This window comes from Brachyistius frenatus, unplaced genomic scaffold (assembly GCF_029030835.1).
Source record: "Brachyistius frenatus isolate BFR_SWC_R1_liver_20210118 unplaced genomic scaffold, ASM2903083v1 Contig_23, whole genome shotgun sequence".
In the NCBI taxonomy this organism is placed as follows: domain Eukaryota; kingdom Metazoa; phylum Chordata; class Actinopteri; family Embiotocidae; genus Brachyistius; species Brachyistius frenatus.
Genome location: NW_027210622.1, coordinates 91,721 through 114,313, shown reverse-complemented (window position 1 = coordinate 114,313; position 22,593 = coordinate 91,721). Strand labels below are relative to the sequence as shown.

The following is a 22,593-nucleotide window of genomic DNA, read 5'->3' as shown; positions in this document are numbered from 1 at the left end:
CATTAACCTCTTTATTTTAATTTTCACATATATTTCCAAATTCTTGTTAATGTCAATTTGATTGAAAAACTGATCAGCTAATGCACAAGGGCGCAGGACAAATCACATACAGAGCAGTCAGAGCCGGGTGTCTGCACACATCCAGAGTTGTCATTCTGAACGCAGCAGCCAGAGTCTCTTTCCAGGTCTTTGGCCTTCTGGATCAGCCTGACGATCTGCTTGTCCTGACGGATGCATGGTGCAAACTTGGCCCCCAGATGGATTAGATCCTCCTAAAAGTAGAAGAAAATGATTGTAAAGATGAACAAATATGGCAACCCACACACTGTCAGGTCATGTACAGAAAACCAACTTGAAATGTATTCCTTACATCTATAACTTCTGGATGTAGATTATGTCTTTCTGTCTTTTAAGAAGTTGTAAATCTGTTTTTCATGCAGTCAGATATGGTTCTTTCTTTATTTCATATCAAATGCAGAAACCATTATATATCTTAGCCAGTTGTAGAATAAAAAAAAAAAAAAAGAAGGGTAAATACAGTAGTTAAATTGAGGCCAAGCAGCAAGAGACTCACAGAACTAGGACCAATCCAGAAGTTCTCCTGCTGGATATACTTGACGCTCTCATAAATGCCTTTGTTCTTCAGCACCTACAGAGGGTGACAGAGTGACAGTTTATCACAGTTCCTGCTAAATGTTACAACATGAAGAAAGGACCAAAACATTTCAAGATTTTGAGTGTTGAATTCTGAGTGAAAAAATAATTAAAAACAAAATCTAAGTGTGTGAATTTCCAAACAGCTTAGATCTTTTAATACACCATTTTACAAAAAACAATGAACATCCATTTTTTTTCCACTAGAGATGCCAGGATGTTTATGTGATAGAATTTATATTAAAATGCAACCAATCGTGTCAAGGATGAGCATTTTTATAAAAAATAAATAAAGAAATAAAAAATATGATTCTCATACAGTATTTGTAGTATTTGTGAGAAGAACCTCTTTTTTAAGTTTATAGCTTCACCTACCAGTTCAGATGTCGAGTGTTGCGCAAAACCCACAGGGGCGAAACCATATGTGCCGCACGCCAGCAATGTGATAACTATATGAACAAATGTGATCCAGTAGGTGAAGTAGGGCCTGAAAACACACACACACACACACACACACACACACACACACACACACACACACACACACACACACACACACACACACACACACACACACACACACACACACACACACACACAGACACACAGACAGACAGACACACACAGACAGGAGAACATAAAAGATGTAAAACAAGTAAAATCATGACTAACAGGTGCTGTCGAACATCACATTACAAAGGACAACAATTTATTCGTGGCCTACAACTCTTTACTTATTGGTCTATAGAACACTATACATTTTATGTAAGGCTGCAATTTCACTCTATAGACATTTATTTTAATGTTATAACTGCCAAAAAAAAAAAAAAAAAAAACATGCATGTGCTAATTTCACCGGTTAGGTATCTCTCTCTGAAGTCAATTATTTCAACTATGCAATGTCTATGCAGTGAGCCTCCACTCATTTCTAACCTGTGGCTGTGAAAGTCGTCTAGTTGCTTCTGGACGTTGCTGCTGAGGCTCCGTCGATAGTTTCGGTTTAGCCATTTCCCGACGACGCCCATACCGTAGTGACGCTTGTGTTTGTCAAATGCAAAGTGCTTAACTTGGGAGGCAATGCGACGACCACGACGACGAGAATGACTCTTTTCAGACACTATGGTCGGTGTCCTGGGGATTCGAGACACAAGAGTGAGAGAGAGAGAGCGAGAGAGATTAAAAATGGAAAAGAAGAGCATCTTAAACTGGTGTCAGATTTTTAAGAACTTACGTTGGCCATAATTTTGCAGAGTTTTGATGATTTGATTGGGCAACTTTTTTGTGTGCGGCAAAATAAGGATTGTTAAATATTCCGACACAAGCACTGAGATCTATGGGAGCAACCAAGTGACTGCAGCGTAGAAACTCTGTAATGTTGTTTAATTCTTCGGTTGTGTATGAGTTTACTCACAGGCTGGAGAATTTCTGGTCAGGCTGCTCGCACGGAGCAAAAGAGGCCGATATGGGAGGCGATTCAAAAACATCATCAGCCATAGAGTATAACTCGCCATGGGCATCAACCTACACAGCAGAGGTAATGGAGGTCACAGACGATGTGCAGAAAGTGAAAAGAAGGCTCATTAATTATTATACACATTATTAATTAATGTGTCGTCTGACATGGTCTGTGTTTAGAGAACACATTTTGTTTTTGTTGCAGCAGAGGTTTAGGGAGAGAAGACATACAATACACCTGAAGAAATAGAAAGGGAAGAAGGATAAAGAAAGAAGAAGATAGTGGTTACTGAAGAAAGGAGGCTCAAACATGAGAGAAACAAATAAATAATGACAATGGGATAGGATGACGAAGAAGATGACTACTGACACATTGAGGAAGGAAAGTTAAAAAAAAAATTACCACCTCGTAAAAGCAAAGAGGGAAATTTCTGCTGGGCACCAACAGGGTGGTGGAGACAGTGGTTGCTAACCTTGCTGAAGAAGAGCGACTCAGACGTGTCTGCAGAGTCCACAGTTTCTTCGTCCATCCAGCTGGCCCGGGCAAAGCTCCTCCTGGGGAAACTGCGGCCCGTCTGTGAGCCTGCCAAGCCATTACGACCCTGGACAACACACACACCACGGAACAAGTGATTTCACACATGCATTGAGTTTCTTAGATCAGATCTACTCTAAATATGCGTACAAAGGGAAACGAATGGCTTGATGCTGATCTATTCCTAACTTTTAATGGAAAGCCTGTAACCTATAAACAACTTATTCTGTCATAGTATTAATATATTGAAGGCATTATATGAAAGCACAGGTTTTATACAACATTAGTTTGCTGAGGATTTTCGAAACTGAGTAAAAGTGTGAAGAAGCTGCACTAAGCATTAGTTTGGATACCTCCTCTACTTATTTTCTCATCAATGCAACAAAAGCATCTGACAGAAGACTATTGCCTGCAGAGTTTAGCCTGTGAAATGTGGATTTACCTCAGAACCACTGTGCTCGTGTTTTCTAAAAAATGATTGACGATGAATGACTTTTCCACGCCATATAATTTATTGAGATTACACAGAAATCTATTTTGTTTTTACAACAGAATAAATACAATCATGAAAAGCAGTTAAAATTGTGGTTGTTGTGGAAAAAAAACGGACAAACCTTACCATGCGCCTATTTGCAAATAATTAGTAAAACTATCTGGAATACGTCAAAAATTACCCATTTTCTGGTACACCACCCACCCGTAGCAGGTTGGACGCCGCTCTGATGCTCATGCGGGCAACGGACTCTCTCTTTCGCCGGGGGAAGCGGCTGTACCCGGAGCGCTGGCTGGTGAAGGAGCTGAGTGAGGTGACCCCGGGTGTGACAGGAACCCCCTGAGTGGTGTGGGGTGTTCTGGGGGAGCGACTGTCCATCTCATCTGGGTAACGGAAGGCTCGTCCCCGAGCCAGGGGGTCCACGATCTACCAAAAACAGAAACTGGGGTCAACCTGGCGAAAATATGTGTTGTGTTGCACCATGACATTGACATGAATGTTGCCAATTTGAAATCCCTTAAGTTGACTTTCAACAACACGCAGTATTCTCAGGGAGTGAGCACAAGAGAAGAGTCACTCAGAGTCTCTTGAGAGAGATTTGCTCTGTGTTTGTGCATACATGTACTGCAACTATGTATAGTGAGAGAAAGACTCACTATGTCACAAGACTAAATGCGTTCAGATTTCAGAATGAAACAAGTGGATGATTGTAAGCAGAGGACAGAGAACAAAGATGATGAGTAGATGAGCAGAGCCGTCAGACATGGACTGAAGGCAGAGAGATGATTCATCAGGGACACAGATGGTCCACGTCTGTCACCATGCAGCACTGTAATACCGTGTCTCCATACAGAAACACCGTATTGGAGCAAGACACATTTGCTCTCTCTCTTCACAATCTCCATCTTATCGTTTTGCTCCCCTTGTCTCTCAAGGAGTAAAATTATGCAAGTGTGTGAAAAAAAAAAAAAAAGAGTTGTAACTTTTTATCAGTTTGTAAAACTGGCTACACTGTCTGTTATGTCTCATCCTGTTTCTTTTTGTTCTCTGTATAACTAGTCTTTCTTTTCATGTAAAGGATCAGGATATCAAGATATATCAAAACAGCTTATGTGTGTGTAGGTTGAGGCACACAGTGATCATGTCTCTGTGATGGTAGCATACTTTGGGCATCTTGTGGTTGGCTGGTGAGTCCAGGCTCTGGTCAATGCTGGTGGCCGTCTCAGGCTCTCTATATTGGGCCTTCAGCTTGCCGTAGCGCTGGCTGCAGTGGCGCAGGCTCTTCCTGTGCCATAGCTGCTGCTTGGTCTCACAGTCTTCACCCACCCCAAACCACTGGGCTGTATTTCTAGATGAACAGGAAGAAAACAGTAGTCATAGTCACACGTCATACTGAAACTAGATCAAAGGAACACAGGACTAGATAGAAAGCATGACACTAAACACAGCTGGAGTTGCAAAATATGAAACTGGCTAACATATCCACAAAACATGATCCTAAACTTTTATATGGTATCTGTTCATGAGAATCTTCTTAGTTTAAACAACAAACCAGCTAAATTGATGGAGAACTTTTTTACTGCTAGAAAAAGGTTAGATAAATTTGGACACCAAAACTAATAAATGGTGTTTGGTTTAACACTGACACAGCTTGCCTAATTTTCACTGCACTACATAGCTAACAATGAAGATTTCTGAATATTGCATACACTTCAATACTGTCCATTACTGCGCATTATTATTGGACGTAGAATGTTTTTTTCACATTTTTATCTCTATACTTAATCATGTGACTCTAAGGACATGTCGCTGGTAAATACTGACAAATTAACTGTCTGTTGTCTATTTATTAGAGGACAAGAGGATTTTTTTTGTGTGTGTTATTGAACTGTGTGGAATAAACAATGTACCTTTTGACTATTTAAGGTGACCTGTATTGAACAGCACTTGCATCGCTTTTATAATACAATTCAGTGAAGAATTATTATTACGTTTTTCCACGCGTTCATGACGTTGCTGATGATTTATATATTTATTGTAAGTCTCTAATTAAAGAGTGTTAGACTTAACTCTGACCAGCAACCTGACGTTCAATGTTCAGGAACGTGACACAGAAGAAGGGAAAAAAAACCTTGTTCAGCTTACTTGCGGATGCTTTGTGAGAGTGATGTTTGTCTACTAAACTTGGTCCTTCTGTCTCTGGCTGAAAAGCCTGCATCTCCGGTTCCACCGACGCTGTCCGACATCGAACCAGTTGCTTGACCACTCATGCTTTTCTTCAGGGACGGTCGTAGAGGCTGACCAGAGGAAATGAGAAGTAATGTTACAATCACAGTAACAATAATTGTTGATTAATGTTGTTTTTTGTTGATATAATAAACAATGTAAACAAAATAATAATGCCTGCATAGACCGGAAAATTGTCAATTGTTACGATTACAGTTGTAGGAATATTACAAGATATAAAGCGGCAGAATAAGCAGTAACCACTAAATTACAATCAAATTATAAGACTGTTACAAAAGTAATTAGGTAATTAGGGTTGGGGGCAAGACTAAATCGCTGTATTGAGATATTTAAAGTGCTTTTCCATTGCAGTAACAACTGCATTGAATCAATATTTTGTAAGCTCATGTATTGCTACATGGGCCTTGAGCCGAAAAAACAAACAAACATCCCATCTCTCTACTCTCTCAAACACCCACTTGTGTATGCTGCTGAGTGTTCTCCTGTTATGTGGGGTGTAGTGATTCCTCAGAAAGACCATTATCCTACCCTGCAGCGACTGTGTATTTGGTGAGGCTAATGGTCGTGTCATTCTGAGAGCTAATGGGGCACGAAGCGACTTGTAAGTGGGCCATATGTTCAGGCTGGGACTTAACGTGTTGAGACATGTTATTGATGAAAACAAAGGTTACACATGTAAATTCTACAATTTCTAAACACTTTATGTACATGTATTTATTGCAGTATTAGCTACAGTACACGATGCAGCAAATAATTTCCAAATTTAGCATTATCTAAAAGCGTCCCAATAATGGAAAATCTAGTAGCCTGAGTGTCTACAGTACAAAGATACAGCACACGCCTGATTTCACACTACATTTGCATGTTTACGACACTACTTGTCCTTTACGAACAGTTTAACTGTAACACGCTCAGTTAAACTCTGACTACCGTCTGCTGTGTGGAGCTCAAATGACCCTGTTTGTGTTCTAAACATGGGGTCCAGAGAGGAAAATGCATGGGCTTGTGTTCAAAAATGCCTCCTTGTGTGAGCAAATGGAAAAATTCTGGAAATAATCTTTTGTTAAAAATAAAGAACAACCCAAAGTCTTTTATTTTCTGCCCCTGTATGCTAATTCTGTACTTTATCAGTAACAACCCAAATCAGTTTCTTTAACCACTGTGAAAATGGCAGAATTTCAAAAGTATTTTTTGGAATTAGTTTTTAATAAAACTGAATTTCCAAAAGTACCTTTTTTTTTTTTTTTTTTTTTTAATCCAAATTTAATTTCCTGGTTGTTATCTAAACCAATATACTACCCTCAAGTTAATTAGGACCATGATTGATCTGAACCTCCATTTTGAAGCCACATAGTAAATAACTGCTTCAGTCATGTTTATTTGTATCTAAATTTTGGAATAAAGTTTTAAAATTACAAAACAATAATAATAAATAACCTTGACAGGCCACTAGACCCCAAAGGGCTCTCTGATACTTGCTTATTTCAAACAAGAAACGGAGAAGAGATTCTGCCATTAACAATAGAACTAATCTCAGCACAGCTGCTGTCATTAAGCTTCATGTTAGTTTATTTTATCAGACAAAAAGAAAAAAAAATATATAAGTTTGTCTGCAGCAACAGCTGGGTTTTGTGGATGCTTGGGATTTTTCTGTGCTTTCACTCTGACCTAGATATGGATATTGTGAAAGTATTTTAAGGATGATAATTGTTATTTTCATAATATATTTACACAATGAGATTTTTGATAAATAATCATCAGTAATTGGAAATAATGTTTAAGTGGGAAAAGGCAAATAATAGAAAAGCTAGAACAGTCTGGTAAGTTCATAACTTTACCGTACTGTACTGCATCCTTTAAAACCAGGAAAAGACAACAGTTATATCAATATTATATCATAACTCTATCAAGTCATATCATCATATTTCATAATAGAAATATATTGTCCGGACCAAGTGTTTTGTGTGTGTTTGTCTCTCTCATTACACACACACAAAAACTAGTTTTGGTGTATACATGTTATAAGAAAAGGTGAGTGACAATTGTCATCAAATCTAAGTTTAGTTCACTGTATGTAGAGGACATTCATAAGTTAAATTCAGGCATCAGCTATAGAGTGAGCCTGACACAAATAGACCCGGCTGTTGTCACGCCTGACTCACGTGGACATACACACAGAATAGAATTAAGCAACAGCAGCGAGCATATAGAGTGTGGAGCTTATTAAACAGCAGGGGACCACTTTGGAGGGGATGTGGCGTGCTAGTGTGATTATATTGTATATCTATGGGGGGAATTTCATGCTTGGTACATTTTAATTGGTATTTTAGGATGCACTATAATCTTCCAAGCATTGTAATGGAGAGGTGACCCAATAACCGAGTGGTCAGGGAACAGACCACCTGGGCACAAACACAATTTCCAGTTCGATTCACAGCTGGCTAGATCTTTATTGTGTCACTCCACTGCTCTGTTTTCACACATCAACACAGCGCTATCTGAATAATGGCCAAAATGCCACAAAAATAATATGTAAAAAAAAAATAGATCACTACAACCCTCACACTCACTACAACCAATCAGCATTTCCTTATATCGGCTGCTTAGATTATTTTGCTGTACAGGTACAAAACAAGATTATAAACAAACCATATTTTGTCATTAGGAAGTCAGTCCCCCCCACCTTTCAGGCTGACCTGCTGGACATGGGAAAGCCTTGTTTTTCATGTGTCAAATTCAAGTGAACTCTGTGAGAACCAAAGGAGGGGGCTGAGTAACTAGAAGCGAAGTGTTTTACGAAGCGCCACACAGACATGAATGGCAAGGGAATTTTGGTCAACCTGCCCCTTAAGACTACCTTTTAAAACTTTATATTAACTCAACATGCACAGGAAAGTACTTAACACGATGACATAATGTGGTTGGTCATGTGATAATATATCTTCAATGTAGCTCTCTGTCTCACGAGGCCAAGCAGTGAAAAACAGGGTTAAGTCGAGACAGCCGGCCTACCTGTTTCGCGGGGTCATGTGGCATCATCTGCTCAGGTGGAGGGATGGCTATCACAAGGCTGGGTGGCTTCTTGCTCTTTAGACGACTATCCGTTTGGCCTCTGTTTGGAAGAGGCTCCTCCCCCTTATGCGATGCCATCCTGTCAGAGTGCTGGAGATGAGAAAATGTAATGGATGCATTTTACAAACATAATTTCAATACATCTTTGATATGCTATCTATCCACAGGTTTGTAGGTCTATCTGTAGCTGAAACCTCTGTACCTCTTCTTGTAATCTGGGTTTCCAAACAGGATTACTGTCAATTTGACTGACCAAAAGCATCTCAAAATATGTTCATAAATGTTTTAGTAAACGATCATAAATGTTTTAATAAACACACTTTTTTTTAAAGACAAGACGAAATTGATGTTAGAAAATAAAATCTCTAAATAAATGTTATAATTACGCTGGCGATAGTGGATGATATTAAATATTTCTTCAAAGAAATGTGAATTCACTCGCAGCGCTAAGAAATGCAGCCAATCAGCATGTTGATATTGTAGAACTAAAGATATGCCTGTGTGCAAATTAGATTACTGGGGCAGGGTGAAAACATTTAACTAAATTAAATTCTCAGTTTACAAAAAAAATACAAGATTAAATTATTATTATTTAGTCTGCTTTTGTATAAAGTCTCTCCTAGGGGAAATTTTAGCATAACAGATGACCTAACGCTTTCCTTTAAAGCCCCAACACTAACGCAAAAGGAAACAATACAAGTATCCAAACAAACAAGTCTCCTTAAAAGCAGCTGGCTCTCTTCCAGTTTAATCTGCTGAAAACAATTACATCACTGGCAACTTTCCTTTCATTACCTTCATATGCAATTTCTTAAGTGAACCTAATAGGGCTTAGCTTCACTTCCAGCAGATGAGAAATGGTGTTATATCAGGGGTTGCAAGCTTTTCTTACTGCGTAGTGCTGAGGCCACTAATTTATCTTAATGTAACTATGAGGCAGGAAAAGAGGAAAGGGAAGTCTCTTTGGGACTGTTTCATTATGAATATGCACCTAAAAATAGAAATCAACAAAGGTAGACAAATAAATTAATGTCACCATTATCTATTTCTAAAATTTCACAACCCTGCGGAGTGAAAACATGGTTTAAGAATAAGGAATAGTTATTCAATGTTTTCAAATTAATTGCATTTTAATACGTGTATCTAATCTGATAGTGTCATCTAATGATTTACAGTATTTGCCTGTTAAAATATTATGATTCTTAACCCTTATCCTGGAGTGGGAAACAGACACGTGTGCATTGTGTTTGCAAATACACGGTAGCACTCAGTCTATCATGATATTGTAAATCTTTTGAAAATGGATTCAGAAAACCATCTAGCAGAAAACTCAAGATCGACAGACAGAACACAGTATGACTTTATCTAATTCAGTCAATTAAATACTTGACAAATCATTTCATCACATTGGCACAAAAATGATGCTATCATAATGCCACAAGGGTTCCTGTTTGCTGATTTGCAGCACTGATTTGATTCCGTAGCACCCAAATGTTATTAGGCTTGAAAAAGCAACTGATGCACCAGCTGTTTAGATGTTGGGAATGACATCTGATGACATCAGATGACAGCGATCAATAGTTCTCTCCAATCATCAAGCACCCTCAAGGTGATTAGTAATCAATATCCTTTCCCTCCATTTAAATGCTAAATAGTATTTCACTCATCATTATTGACTGCATGTAATAATGGTGATCAAATCTGAAACTTGTTCTACTTGTTAATGAACTGTATCCTTTGATAATCAGCTTATATGCAAAACTGTGCAGCCAGCTATTTAGAAAATACTCATCAAAGCACCAGAAGGATGACTCCTGCAAGATCACCGTTTTACTGCTGTTTACAAACAACATATCATATTTATTGAAGTGCAGCCCATGTGTACACACACTGTACTGGATGACACAAATAACACACTCATTACTCTCTCTGAACAGGGACAGAATAACATTATCAAGCTTATTTATCTCCGTCTTCCAGTCTTAACCAGTCACAGTCAACATCGAAGCAAGCGGCCGGTCTATTCCTGGAGCTCAGAATGCCTCACAGCATTACATCAAGTACTTCTAGAGAAATCAAAAGCATTGCAGGCATAAACCTATAATGTCACAAGCCTTGGCCAAAACATCCATTATCGTCTTGAAAGCCTTGAATTCTGTCCCAGAGTTGTGGTTCATAAAATCAATGCGAGACCGAGGGTGTCTGCGACAGGAATGGCAGCCACACAGAAATCTGACACCTGCTCAGTCAATAGCCTAGTTTCCACAAGAGAGCCCAGGAATGATTAGACAGAGCTTAACATAATGTTTGTTACACATCCTTTGCTCCAATCCCCCCCAAAACACAATTTACATGATACTTTTACGCTTTTCAATTCCGCCAACATTGTTTTCAATTAAATGAGTTAAATATTTAAAGCTTGGGCAGAGTGCCTGATTCAGTCCTCCTGAGACAGAGAAGAGGCTACTGGCAATCTAGCCTGTGGTTCAATGGAGTAGTGGGCAGGAGCTGGAGTAAAGTGACTTGGATAATGAAATAGCAAGGAATTTGGCTAATGGATAGAGTGCTCAAGTAGCAGAGAGACTGCTGCTGACCACAGTCTATCAATGTAGACAGGCAGTTGTTAGGATCCACATAGGAAAACGAATGGGGAGAGACGATGGACTGTATTCTCCCCAGGAAAGATAACTGAGATATGCAGAGAGTAGAAACATTATGTGAAGCATGTAAGTAGATCTGTGCGCATTTTTCATGATACTTTTTTAAGATGATACCAAGACGTGTAACTATACTAATACAAAACTCAGCTCCATATTTAAGTGAAATGGTCTACACTTGTACAGCGCTTTATCACCTTATGGTCTCAAAGTGCTTTGACATGTTTTTTCCATTCACACACTAATGAGACTAAGTTGCCATGCAAGGTGCCCGCCATCAGGAGTACACTAACACACCGATGGTGGGCCATCGGAGGCAACTTGGGGTTCAGTGTCTTGCCCAAGGACACTTAGGTATGTGGACAAGAGGAGCGAACCACCAACCTTCTGATTAGTAGGCAACCCACTCTACCATCCGAGCCACAGCCTCCCCTTCAGTTAAGTTGTGCATTCAATAAAACAATATCATATCACAGATTTATTTTTCTTCTAAGTATGGATCTCAAACTACTGTCCAAAGGGCAAGTTCCTCCATGCTAGTGCGGTTCTCTGGGACCCCAGCAGGTTTATGATTCATTGTTAAATCTAGCCCACAACTCTTATGTTTCCAATGTTTTTCCCAATTTAATTTGTTCCCAGTCTTTCTGATTTATCTGACATTTTTTGACAAAATTGAGTATTAAATTAGGCTTTTTCACATTTAGCAAATTTAGTTTCAACATAAGTAGCGTTTGTGAGACCACCATAACTACAGTATCAAAATTTCTCTTTAAACCTAAAATACAGGTGGAGCTGGAGCACTAACATTATCAATAGAGGGGACAAATTTCAGATTTATGTGCAGATTAATGTAACTGCCTTGTCTTTTAATTGTACGGAGAAAATTGCCATTCTTTGGGAATACAATACAATTTTTAAATAAATCATTCTACTGAAAATGCAGACCATTATTCTAGGTGTACGTAAGGGAGAGAAGTGGAAAAGACAAGTTGCAGCATCAGGTGTATAGCTGACATACTATTCAATCAGAAAGACAAAAAAAATAATTGTTTTTCTCCCAGGTGTTTAATAGTTTGAGGCCACTGGTATAGATCAGAGATAAAATTCAAGAAGGTGAAACAGAATGCAACTTCAACATGAGTATGTCCTGTTGTATGATGCAACTTTAATACATATTCTTAGAGGAGGCTTTTTCCTGTTGAGTTGAGTTTACGGAATTTCCCCACTGTGGGGTTAATAAAGTCAAAACCCATAAATATAACTAAATTTATTCTGATTTGCTCAATGATCAGAGCAGCATTGAGAAATCAGACAAAAAAATATAGAAAATAAAACCCACTTCTTCAGCAGGTGCATGTTAATGTCTGTTATGGCAGCCTGTTGATACCAGCAAGAAAAATATACTATAAAGTTCAGTTATTTTTAGATAAACCAAGGAAAACCAAGTCGAGTTAAAAGTTATCTGGAAAACAATGAAAAACTACAGCAAAACCATTAGTATGCAAAGAAAAAAAAAAAAAAAGGGGACACTGCAGGAGAGACAAAACACCAACAGGTTCCCAAACCTCTGAGTTGAGGGGGAAGGGGGATAATTACGTTAACGGATCCCAGAGTGTAAGCCATGACTGCAATGACATCATCCATATGTAATGCTGTCACATGACATGCAAAATACCATCCCGGCATGTCTTAGCCTCTCTGGGGTATAATAATTCACTGGTTCATCTAAACTGCTCTCTACTTGACCACTAACAGCAGGCTTTGTATGTTGGTCACCTCCATCCCCATTCGTTTAGGGATGTCACATGCTCCTCTGTGAGCGTGTCACCACGGTAGAGTCTCTTCTCACAGGGAGAGTGTTTGTGTTTATTCCCATCTGCCTGATGCTCAAGGCAGCACTGATAGATATATACATACTGTAAACATGGAGACAGGTTGAGAGTGCTCATTTAATCAGAGCTGTGAAGTTTTATCTGTATGCATGTAACAGGCTGCAAATGCGTACAGCCCTTATCTTATAAATCCACACCCATAACACCACATGTAGGGGAGAGGAGAAGATCATGTTTCACTTTCTGACACAGTCAACGCTACATAAGCAGTTGACCAACTCCATTTGGGACAAGACAAGTGTACTGTGACTTAGGTTATGTTTACACAGCGCTAGACAAGCATGCAAAACAAGAGTGCTTATCCAGTTTAAAGAGGTGAAAGGTGAAAGTGTGTGTATCTGACTGTGAAACACTATGATCAGTCATTTTATACCCAACTTCAATACAGTTAAACTATCATCATGGGGGTTAATAGGAAGAATTACACTCTACGTGTAGTATAAAAACACAACTACGAGATACAAGTTGAGACTTCAACAATGCCTACAACACTCTTTCCCTCAGTGTATTTTTGGCATTCGAACCAGGGGAATGGTTGAGAATTGACACTATGCGCCTCCACAGTAGTAAAAACGATGTTCTTGGTGCTCGCTGGAGGGAAAAAAAAAGCAAGTCTTTCTGTACTAAAGCATTTTGAGTGCTAAGATCAGCCTTTTTTCGACTTCTTTTTTCTACTTCATTTTAAGCATCGTCTTTCCAGAGCAACTCGTAGTAGTCAAGCAAGCTTCACATTTCTTTCATGGTTGAAAGTACAGTGTTCACAACTGTACAGTTGGTCACAGCAGCCTGCCGCTGTGACCAGCTAATGTTTCTGTTCAGGACAAAGATGTGATTGTTCTCCCCCAATAAAGGAGAATCTGAATATTCAATACTGCTGCTACCTTCTGACTGAATGCAGAGTTCTGGATAACGGTATCTGGACAGTAGGCTGACTGTGATGAATATTTTTGATCAAATATCAGGCCCACTGAGCAAAGGTTTCATCTATCTCTTCTCCAAGCTTTATTCCACTCAAGCCCTCAGCCTTGTGATTTACTGGTTGTAAAATCTTCTGAATGCATTCAGCAGCTATGTGCAGTCTGCTCTGTAATGGACTTATGGACAAATATTTACAGGAAAGTTTTTCATGGAGTTCAATGACAAAAGTCTGGAAAATAATAAAAGAAACTTGTAGTGGTTTGTGATTGAAAACCCTATTAAAGCACACCCCTTACTTGAACACTAAACCAGGCCGCTACTTATTATAAATCTTGTTTAGTTTCATTATCAAAAGCTTAAGGCAGCATGAGTCGGTGATCATTATCATGTCACATGGCGCTGCTTCTGACACTTGTTTGAATATGTGATCACCAACATCTAGGTTACAGACAATATTGCACAACTTCTTTCTTTTTAGTATGCAGACCTGAGAGTTTGTTTATTCACATTTTCTTCAACTATAGCCGTCACCAAAAGTTATCTCGAGATAACTGTCTATACACCGATAACCTAAAAATCTGAATTCAATTTCGAGGCTAGCATTTTTTTAACAAATCCAGAATTTTAATGTGCAGCAGAAGTATCGCTGTTGTTGAGGGCAGTGCTGTTTGTGGACTTATTCTGAAACTCTAAATGAGGAACTGACTCATCACTTCTTCCTTTACACCCTACATGCATCATTCCTTGTAAAGCCGGACAAGAATGTTTACAAAAGCATGCTGTTTGTGAACCATGTGTGTTAACTATTTAAACATGAGCGTCATAAACTTTAAACTGCATTACTGAATACAGAGCTTTTTAAATGAGATGAGTACTGCTAAGTTTTCCAAATAAATGGTCCTTAACCTCTGCAATCTGGCAAAAATATCAGAAGACCATAGCTATACATGGATAGAGAAATCTGACACTTTAAGGTGCTCAGAGGCTTAAAACAAGTGTGAATAAAATGATGAAGCATCAGTGAGGAATGAGAGGAGAGAGGAATGAATAATAGTGGGAATTGTAATAATTTCATTCTAAAGACTGGACAGCATTGAGGGTTAAACTGACTACAAGTGAGGATGCATAGAAAATGTTAACATCCTCACACAGACTCTATATGTCAACTGCAAGTTCATATGTGGGAAGTGTCCAGACAAAACTGGAATTAGCGCACATGTTTCTGGGTTGTGCATTCAAAAACTATTCCCCATTTTTAGTTCGGTATTCATATTGTAAGACGCACAAACGGTCTGCTGCTCTATTTATCCAATGTGTTTTTGATATGCTCGTCTAGACAAAACACTGGCCATCTACATGGGTTACGAGGGTTTGCCGTCCAATAAGTCGGGAGAGTTGTTCAACTTTTTCTGCTTTTAAATATTCATCCAAGCAGTCAGCAATCCAAGGTGTCTGTACAGTAACATTCATACAAACACAGATGCTGCTTATTTAATGTATTGTTCTCCCTGTCTCCATGTTTGAAGAACTCAGTTCTCCCATGCTGTAAATGGACCGCTAGCGAGGTCAGAGTGGAAAAAAGCCTGAGAGTACACGGGCCAGCAGCCAGCTGGGACAATACCTTCAGAACAGAAAGGAATGCTCGGCTTTAACAAGACCTTTTAAGGATAATCAAAAACATAACAGCAGCACAGAAGTCTTTATACTTCACAAGTAAGTCTGGTTTGCTCTGTTGCGAGGTGAGTAGGGTTAAAAACGATCATCATGACAGAGCACGCACCAGCAGGCGCTTCGTCAGATAAGTGCTACTGAAGGCGTAGGAGAGTGTGACTTTCAGTGCTGTCTGCGTGTTTTCTAAACAGTCGTAAAAAAACAACTGAAACCGCCCCCACATTGTTCACATACAACCACGATATCTCTTGACAATGACTCTAAACAACAACCTGCTTCTTTACGTGCGCCACTACCTGTCTTTGGCTGATATCAGCACATTGGCAGCTCAAACTGATCAACTGTTTCATTTCAAACCCATCAGAAAACAGTAACTCAGGGTCACTACTGAAACGGCTTCAAGCTAACCACTCCAAAAAAAACAACACTGCACCTTTTCCAGGAGCCGACATGCCCAAACCCGTGTTAACAGCAAGCTACTACAATTCCTGCAATTCCTCAGCAACAGCCTTGGATTGAGTCCAAGAGTTCCTCACACACTTCTGGATCTGACCTACATAACTGATGTTTAGTTTGTGCACGCAAAAAAAAAAATCAACTAAACGGCTGTATATGTGCTAATATAAGGATTTTGGGAGAAATTCTTGTCAGCTAAGCCATCTTCCATTTTAAACTGAAATATTCAAAGTAGTTCACTCTCACCCATTGTCACAAATGAACTGCAGTGCCAGACAGAATACCAGTATCAAACATTTTGTCATATCTTAAGGGGAGGGGAAATTAGCTTTTTCCAAAGTAGTCAAAAGTATCCACAGAAATTATTTTAAGGTGAATGAGCCTTTGGGTTTCAAAGTATTTCCAGAGTCTCCCAATATTTTCAGATAATGTGTCATGCGTGGTGGTACAAGGGTTGGCATGTCAGTGCAGAAAATACTTCCAAGGCGATCCAGCAGCTTGATACTCGTTTCACCGGGGTGGGTTGTAATTATTAATAAAAAAAACAAAAAAAAACCTGTTTTCTGGGTGTGGCACGGCAAGGCAGCTGAAATCAGATAAGATTCTGAAAGGAAAGCCCCAAGAGGGAAGTTACGTGACAGACTGAAATACCAGCAATTCTAGTGGGCAAGCCGAGGGGTTCCCAAACATCTAAATATACGAGCGGGGAATTTTGTTATACTTTATTCGGGACTGGAATTCTTTTTTTGTTGTCGTTGCGAGATCAAACGGACTGTGGTATGCTGTTGATGGGGAGGTAACCGTGAGCTGATATACGCTACACTAAGTTCACCAAAAGAGTCAACAATCAATCTATTAAAAAAAAAATCCCGGTTTCACAGGGACCGACAGACACCTTTTGGAAAGAATAAGAGAAACATCTATACCTGTTGAACAACACGGAAGATCTCAGTTCTGGAAACGTGAACTTAAAGAATGAGGCACTGAAATATGTGCCGGGTTTGGACTCATGGCAGAACATCTGCTGTTTCTGATAAAGCGCGTGACCTTTCGGTTGAACTAATGTTTCTTTATACGCAGTGTAAACTCTCTGATTGGAACTGGGTCACATGTTTCCTCAGTGCAGCCTATTAACTCGGTGACAGGTGTGGAACTGGTGCAGACAACATGCCAGTTCAGCCATGCAGACGCAGCTGTTGCTTGGCGGTCTGCTGCACGAATGTCTTGCCTTCTGTGCGTACACAATGAATTTCCCCTTTTCTGGACGGACTTCACACCTTAAGAATGTCCCCATAAGGTTTTCACATAGACAGCAATCAGAAACACCCTGCAACAATTCTCTGCTTTTCACAGCTTCCTCTTCAAATACATGCGTGTGAAAATGCACTCGACTATAAAGTAGGTTCATTTGAGCTGGGCACTACATGGAGGATAAAGTAATAACGAGTTTCAATTTTAATCTATTGTGTCAATTAAATAGGCTTGAAGGCCTATTAAATGCTAAGATATTAGTATTTCTTCTTCGGTTTTTATGATTTTGAGTGCTAGTCAGCATGAAGAAAAACACTGCAGTAATGCAGTTTGATTCTTGTCATTTCAACCATACAACCAACCTCCCACCCACATGTTGATGGAGCAAAACACATCAGTAGTACAAGTAGTAGCGACACTAAGTTTTAATATACAAAAGTAGTTTGCATTGGCACCTGAACTCACTATATTGTTAATAACCACATGCAAACCATCATTCAACACAACTAAATTAACAGATAACAACAGCGGCAGATCTACATTTTTACCCAGATTAGAAATTAACTGAAAATTGTATGAATGTTTTCTTTTCATGGTACAGCATATGCTGCTTCTTGGGTCTATAAAATACATATTATTGCTTATCACTATGACTTATTATCACTTCGATACCTGGTTTTTAATAAACCTTGATAAGTTGCTTGGACTTGGCTCTCGCAACATTTTCTCAATCTCACTTTAAATGAAATGAATTTTTGGTGCTCAGTCCTTCCCGCCAACCAGCAGTATCACTTGATGATATTTTTTCCTGGTACTCTGCTGCAAACCTCAAGTTCAGAATCCCGATTCCTCTTCCGCAAATCAAATCTGTTCAAGTCAGCTTCTTCAGTCAGGAGTTTTAGCTAAGGTCAAGTCTTTCCTTCCTCTGAAGGATCAGTCATGCTTTTATTAATTAGACGCTGGGCTATTACAATTATTTGTATGTTGTAATGGGGGCTGACCGAGCTTTCTCAGTGGCAGCTCCAAAACGTTATACAAGCCTCCCCCTGGAGATTAGCTCATCAATTTCACTACCAGTGGTCACATCTTGATTTAAACATATATATTCACACAGGCATTTCCAGATTAGTTTAAATTTTTGATCTATTTTCATAGTATATTGACTACTCCTGTATGTATCTTCAAATCTTGTTTTGGTTTTCACACTATTTAAAAAAAAAAAAAAAAAAAGTTATAGCTTCATTTGTTATTTTATGGCTGATCCAATCTCATTTTATCAGCACTTCGGTCAAAGTATGTTAGATATAAATTTGCTGTATAAATAAACTGACAAGCTGGTCTGATGTGTTTGCCAGCTCCTCCTCACATGTTTTCCTCAGACCAAAGGGAAACATCTGAGATGATATCCTCTACAGCCTTTTTGAGAACCGCTAATGGACCAACACTGAGTTATGTAACTCTCCAGGAGCATTGAACGTACAGTAGGAACAAACAACTATTAGGCTACATTTTGCTTTAACTTTTAATCTGCAATTTGACTACCGACAGGACCGTCTCTATTTCAGTCTCAACTAGTCTACGTACACCTGAAGATGTTTCAAGATCAGCCACTTCGGCTGTAACGCAGATATTCTGTCATTTCTGTCATAATTCAGTTGGACTATTATCCCTCATTAAATCCAAACACCACCTCCTGCATTCATTGACAAACAGATGGGTGGGGTTTACCGTTTCCAGTAAATGAATTTGCGGGCACATGGCGACTATAATCAACTTCAGAGGGACAACAGAAGGAAATCGGAGATGAATAATTGTCTTCATATGCTTGTTTCCCGGGCGGACAGGCCAACAAAGGGCTTGCAGAGGCTCGTACAGCGTTAGATGACAACGGCCGTTGGAAGCTAACGATTACATTGGAAATGTCAGTAACTGTGTTAGTTGTGCGATTTCAAACTTAACTAGGATCACACACACGCGACAAACTCACGTTTAAAAAGACTGCTTATAAACGGTCGTTTTGCGATAACTAATATTTGTTTTTAATGTATAAAACTCGACAACGGCCCCCCAAACGCTGTGACTAAACTTTTAACGGCTTAAACATTTCAAAAACAAATGAAGAGTCTTATTCCACTCACCTCCGAGAAGAAATAACGGAGTTATAATTCATTAGCAGACGGTTTATGTCCGAAATGCCACGACACTGGAGTTTCTGTCCACCGTCAACACTGTCACTACTTCCCTCTTTCTGTTTTTCCTGCTCCTCTGACTGCGGCACTACAGAGGAGCAGGGGGCGGAGTTACGGTATCCACAGAGGAGCAGGGGGCGGAGTTACGGTATCCACAGAGGAGCAGGGGGCGGAGTTACGGGATCCACAGAGGAGCAGGGGCGGAGTTACGGTATCCACAGGGGAGCAGGGGGCGGAGTTACGGGATCCACAGAGGAGCCGAGCTGGGCCGCTCCTCCTTCAACGGCCGGCCCGCCTGTGGAGATTACGGCCGAACTGAAGGAGGCTTGCCCGGACCACCTCGCGCGTTGAGTATATTCCTACAGCCCAGAAATAAATCCTCCCTTTTATATGGATTATTATGTACAGTTAATATAATAGACTGTATAAAAGTGGACATAGCTTCCAAGTCTGAAAAAAATGAGGCCGATGCAGAAGTGCTCCATTTTACTAGGCATGGGCTCCAAAAGGTGTCTGGCTCCATAGACTCCCGTTTCACTTTTTTCATGAAATACAAAGTGAATAAAAACATTACCACAAGTCAGTTTGGCGTTGTTCACTTCTTATTAGTTTTCTGTCATCTGAAAATAGTGGGCAACTATTAATTGTTAGATACTTGGCCTCAAAAAGTGGTACATCTGGGCGTGTCTGTTTGATTGATAGGCCTGTGGTGCTGTCAGAGATCCACCAGGGCGAGCTTAGCTTCCCTGGGTTTCCAATCAGAATGAGTCCAATCCCAGCTCGCTGCCCCTAACTTGTCCAGATATGGTCACTTCTGGCTTAAAAATGCAAGATGGTGACTGCCAAAATCTGAACTGGAGAAGGCAGTTAACATACCAATGGGTAAAGTCACTGTCGGTTGTCACTTGGTTATTGTTCAATCTGACTGAGAGAAGTGTTTATTTTAAGGGTCATTTTGGAGACTAATTTGTGGCGCTGTTGAACTGTATTGGGTTAAACTGAGAAATTTCTAATATCTTATTAATACAAATCATTTAAATTGGAGGGACAAAATCTAAGGGACACCTCTCAGTATAACCCACCAAGAGCCAACAGCTTCCAGAAGCCCACAGTCCTAGCACTCATTCACTCCTACACAAATATGTGGCATGCTTCATTGTACATTACTGTGCCGAAGAAACAAAACTACATTAGTCGATCTACACAACGACAGTGACCACACAATTGTATGATTTTAATAGTTAAAGTCCGCACATTTATTTGTATCCCTTTAAAACAATTATTTGGGCAGAAAAGAGCTTTAAGCTACAGGTTTACTCATGATCTCATAATGTTTGGAAGTAAAGAGATGACACAATACTTAAAAAAAAATCATTAGCAATATTTTTACTTTTCATCACTCCTTAGCAGTCACATGTTCAGGTTTGAATTTTTCATCTTCAATCTAGGCAGTGGTGGAAGAGCTATTCAGATTCTCCATTCAAGTAAAAGTACAAATACAGTAATGTACTGTAAATACTCCACTAGAAGTCAAAGTCCTACATGAAAAATCCTAGTAAAAGTAAATGTAGCAAAATAAGTATTGGCAGAAAAATATAGTTAAAGTGTTAAAAGTAAAACTGGTTTGGTCTCTCTGACTTATATATCATTATTTATGACATCATTAGATTATTAATACTGAAGCATCAGTGTGTAATCAGCATGTTACTGTTGTAGCTGCTGCAGATGGTGCTAGTTTGAACTACTGTATATCCAGTTTTATATCCAGGGACAGCAGATACATGTAAGGCGTCGTCAGATGATTACTGAGAGAGGAAAGAAGAAAAAACAAAGTTCAGATCCACAAATCTGTTTTCAGTTTTTGGACTTTTTCCCTCATCTTTGATTTTTGATGAGATATTGGATAATTTTAACGTTTACTGAAATTAAACCATGTGAGAAGTTTAGATGGAACAAAATCACTGCTTGGTCGAGATATTAAAAACTCAGAGACATCTAAAAACGTGACTCCAACAACACTTTACTGTTTGTAAGACGCCAGAGGCCAAATAGATTGGAAACCGCTGGTTTAAGTTTTAGTTACTGTCCACCGTTGAATCAGGTTTTGAGTTCCGTCTCATTTTTGCCAGAAAACATCTTGATGATCCCCAAGACTTTTGGGAAAATACTCTGTGGACTGACGAGACAGAAGTTGAACTTTTTGGAAGGTGTGTGTCCCATTACATCTGGCGTAAAAGTAACACCGCATTTCAGAAAAAGAACATCATACCAACAGTAAAATATGGTGGTGGTAGTGTGATGGTCTGGGGCTGTTTTGCTGCTTCAGGACCTGGAAGACTTGCTGTGATAAATGGAACCATGAATTCTACCGTCTACCAAAACATCCTGAAGGAGAATGTCCGGCCATCTGTTCGTGACTTCAAGCTGAAGCCAACTTGGGTTCTGCAGCAGGACAATGATCCAAAACACACCAGCAAGTCCACCTCTGAATGGCTGAAGAAAAACAAAATGAAGACTTTGGAGTGGCCTTGTCAAAGTCCTGACCTGAATCCTATTGAGATGCTGTGGCATGACCTTAAAAAGGAGGTTCGTCCTGGAAAACCCTCCAATGTGGCTGAATTACAATAACTCTGCAAAGATGAGTCGGCCAAAATTCCTCCACAGCGCTGTAAAAGACTCATTGCAAGTTATCGTAAACGCTTGATTGCAGTTGTTGCTGCTAAGGGTGGCCCAACCGGTTATTAGGTTTAGGGGGCAAACACTTTTTCACACAGGGCCATGTGGGTTTGGATTTTTTTTTCTCCCTTAAAAATAAAAACCTTCATTTAAAAACTGCATTTTGTGTTTACTTGTGTTATCTTTGACTAATATTTAAATTTGTTTGATGATCTGAAACATTTAATTGTGACAAACATGCAAAAAAAAAAGAGAAATCAGGAAGGTGGCAAACACTTTTTCACACCACTGTAATTTTTCTTTGCAATTTATCTCCCTGTTGAATGTCTTCATCTATTGAACTCAAAAAGGGATTCTTTTTAGTGGGTTGAAAAATCAATTCAAGCTGGTTACCAACATGATCAAGATAAACACATCACATATTCTT

At 39.4% G+C, this 22,593-nt stretch overlaps 1 protein-coding gene across 1 annotated transcript in view; it reads right to left on the bottom strand.

Annotated features, from left to right (window-relative positions):
* Nucleotides 1-19,533, bottom strand: part of LOC138620190 (inactive rhomboid protein 2-like) — a 29,529-nt gene extending 9,996 nt beyond the window's left edge. Inside the window, exons 1-11 of the mRNA XM_069697168.1 lie at nucleotides 19,440-19,533; nucleotides 8,397-8,546; nucleotides 5,283-5,434; nucleotides 4,302-4,485; nucleotides 3,342-3,563; nucleotides 2,583-2,711; nucleotides 2,066-2,175; nucleotides 1,588-1,785; nucleotides 1,030-1,141; nucleotides 575-649; nucleotides 111-272 (exon numbers count right to left, since the gene is read on the bottom strand). Of these exons, the coding sequence (XP_069553269.1) occupies nucleotides 111-272; nucleotides 575-649; nucleotides 1,030-1,141; nucleotides 1,588-1,785; nucleotides 2,066-2,175; nucleotides 2,583-2,711; nucleotides 3,342-3,563; nucleotides 4,302-4,485; nucleotides 5,283-5,434; nucleotides 8,397-8,534 (1,482 nt within the window). The 5' untranslated portion in view covers nucleotides 8,535-8,546; nucleotides 19,440-19,533. The remainder of the gene's footprint in view (nucleotides 1-110; nucleotides 273-574; nucleotides 650-1,029; nucleotides 1,142-1,587; nucleotides 1,786-2,065; nucleotides 2,176-2,582; nucleotides 2,712-3,341; nucleotides 3,564-4,301; nucleotides 4,486-5,282; nucleotides 5,435-8,396; nucleotides 8,547-19,439) is intronic.
* Between the last annotated feature and the right edge of the window lie 3,060 nt (nucleotides 19,534-22,593).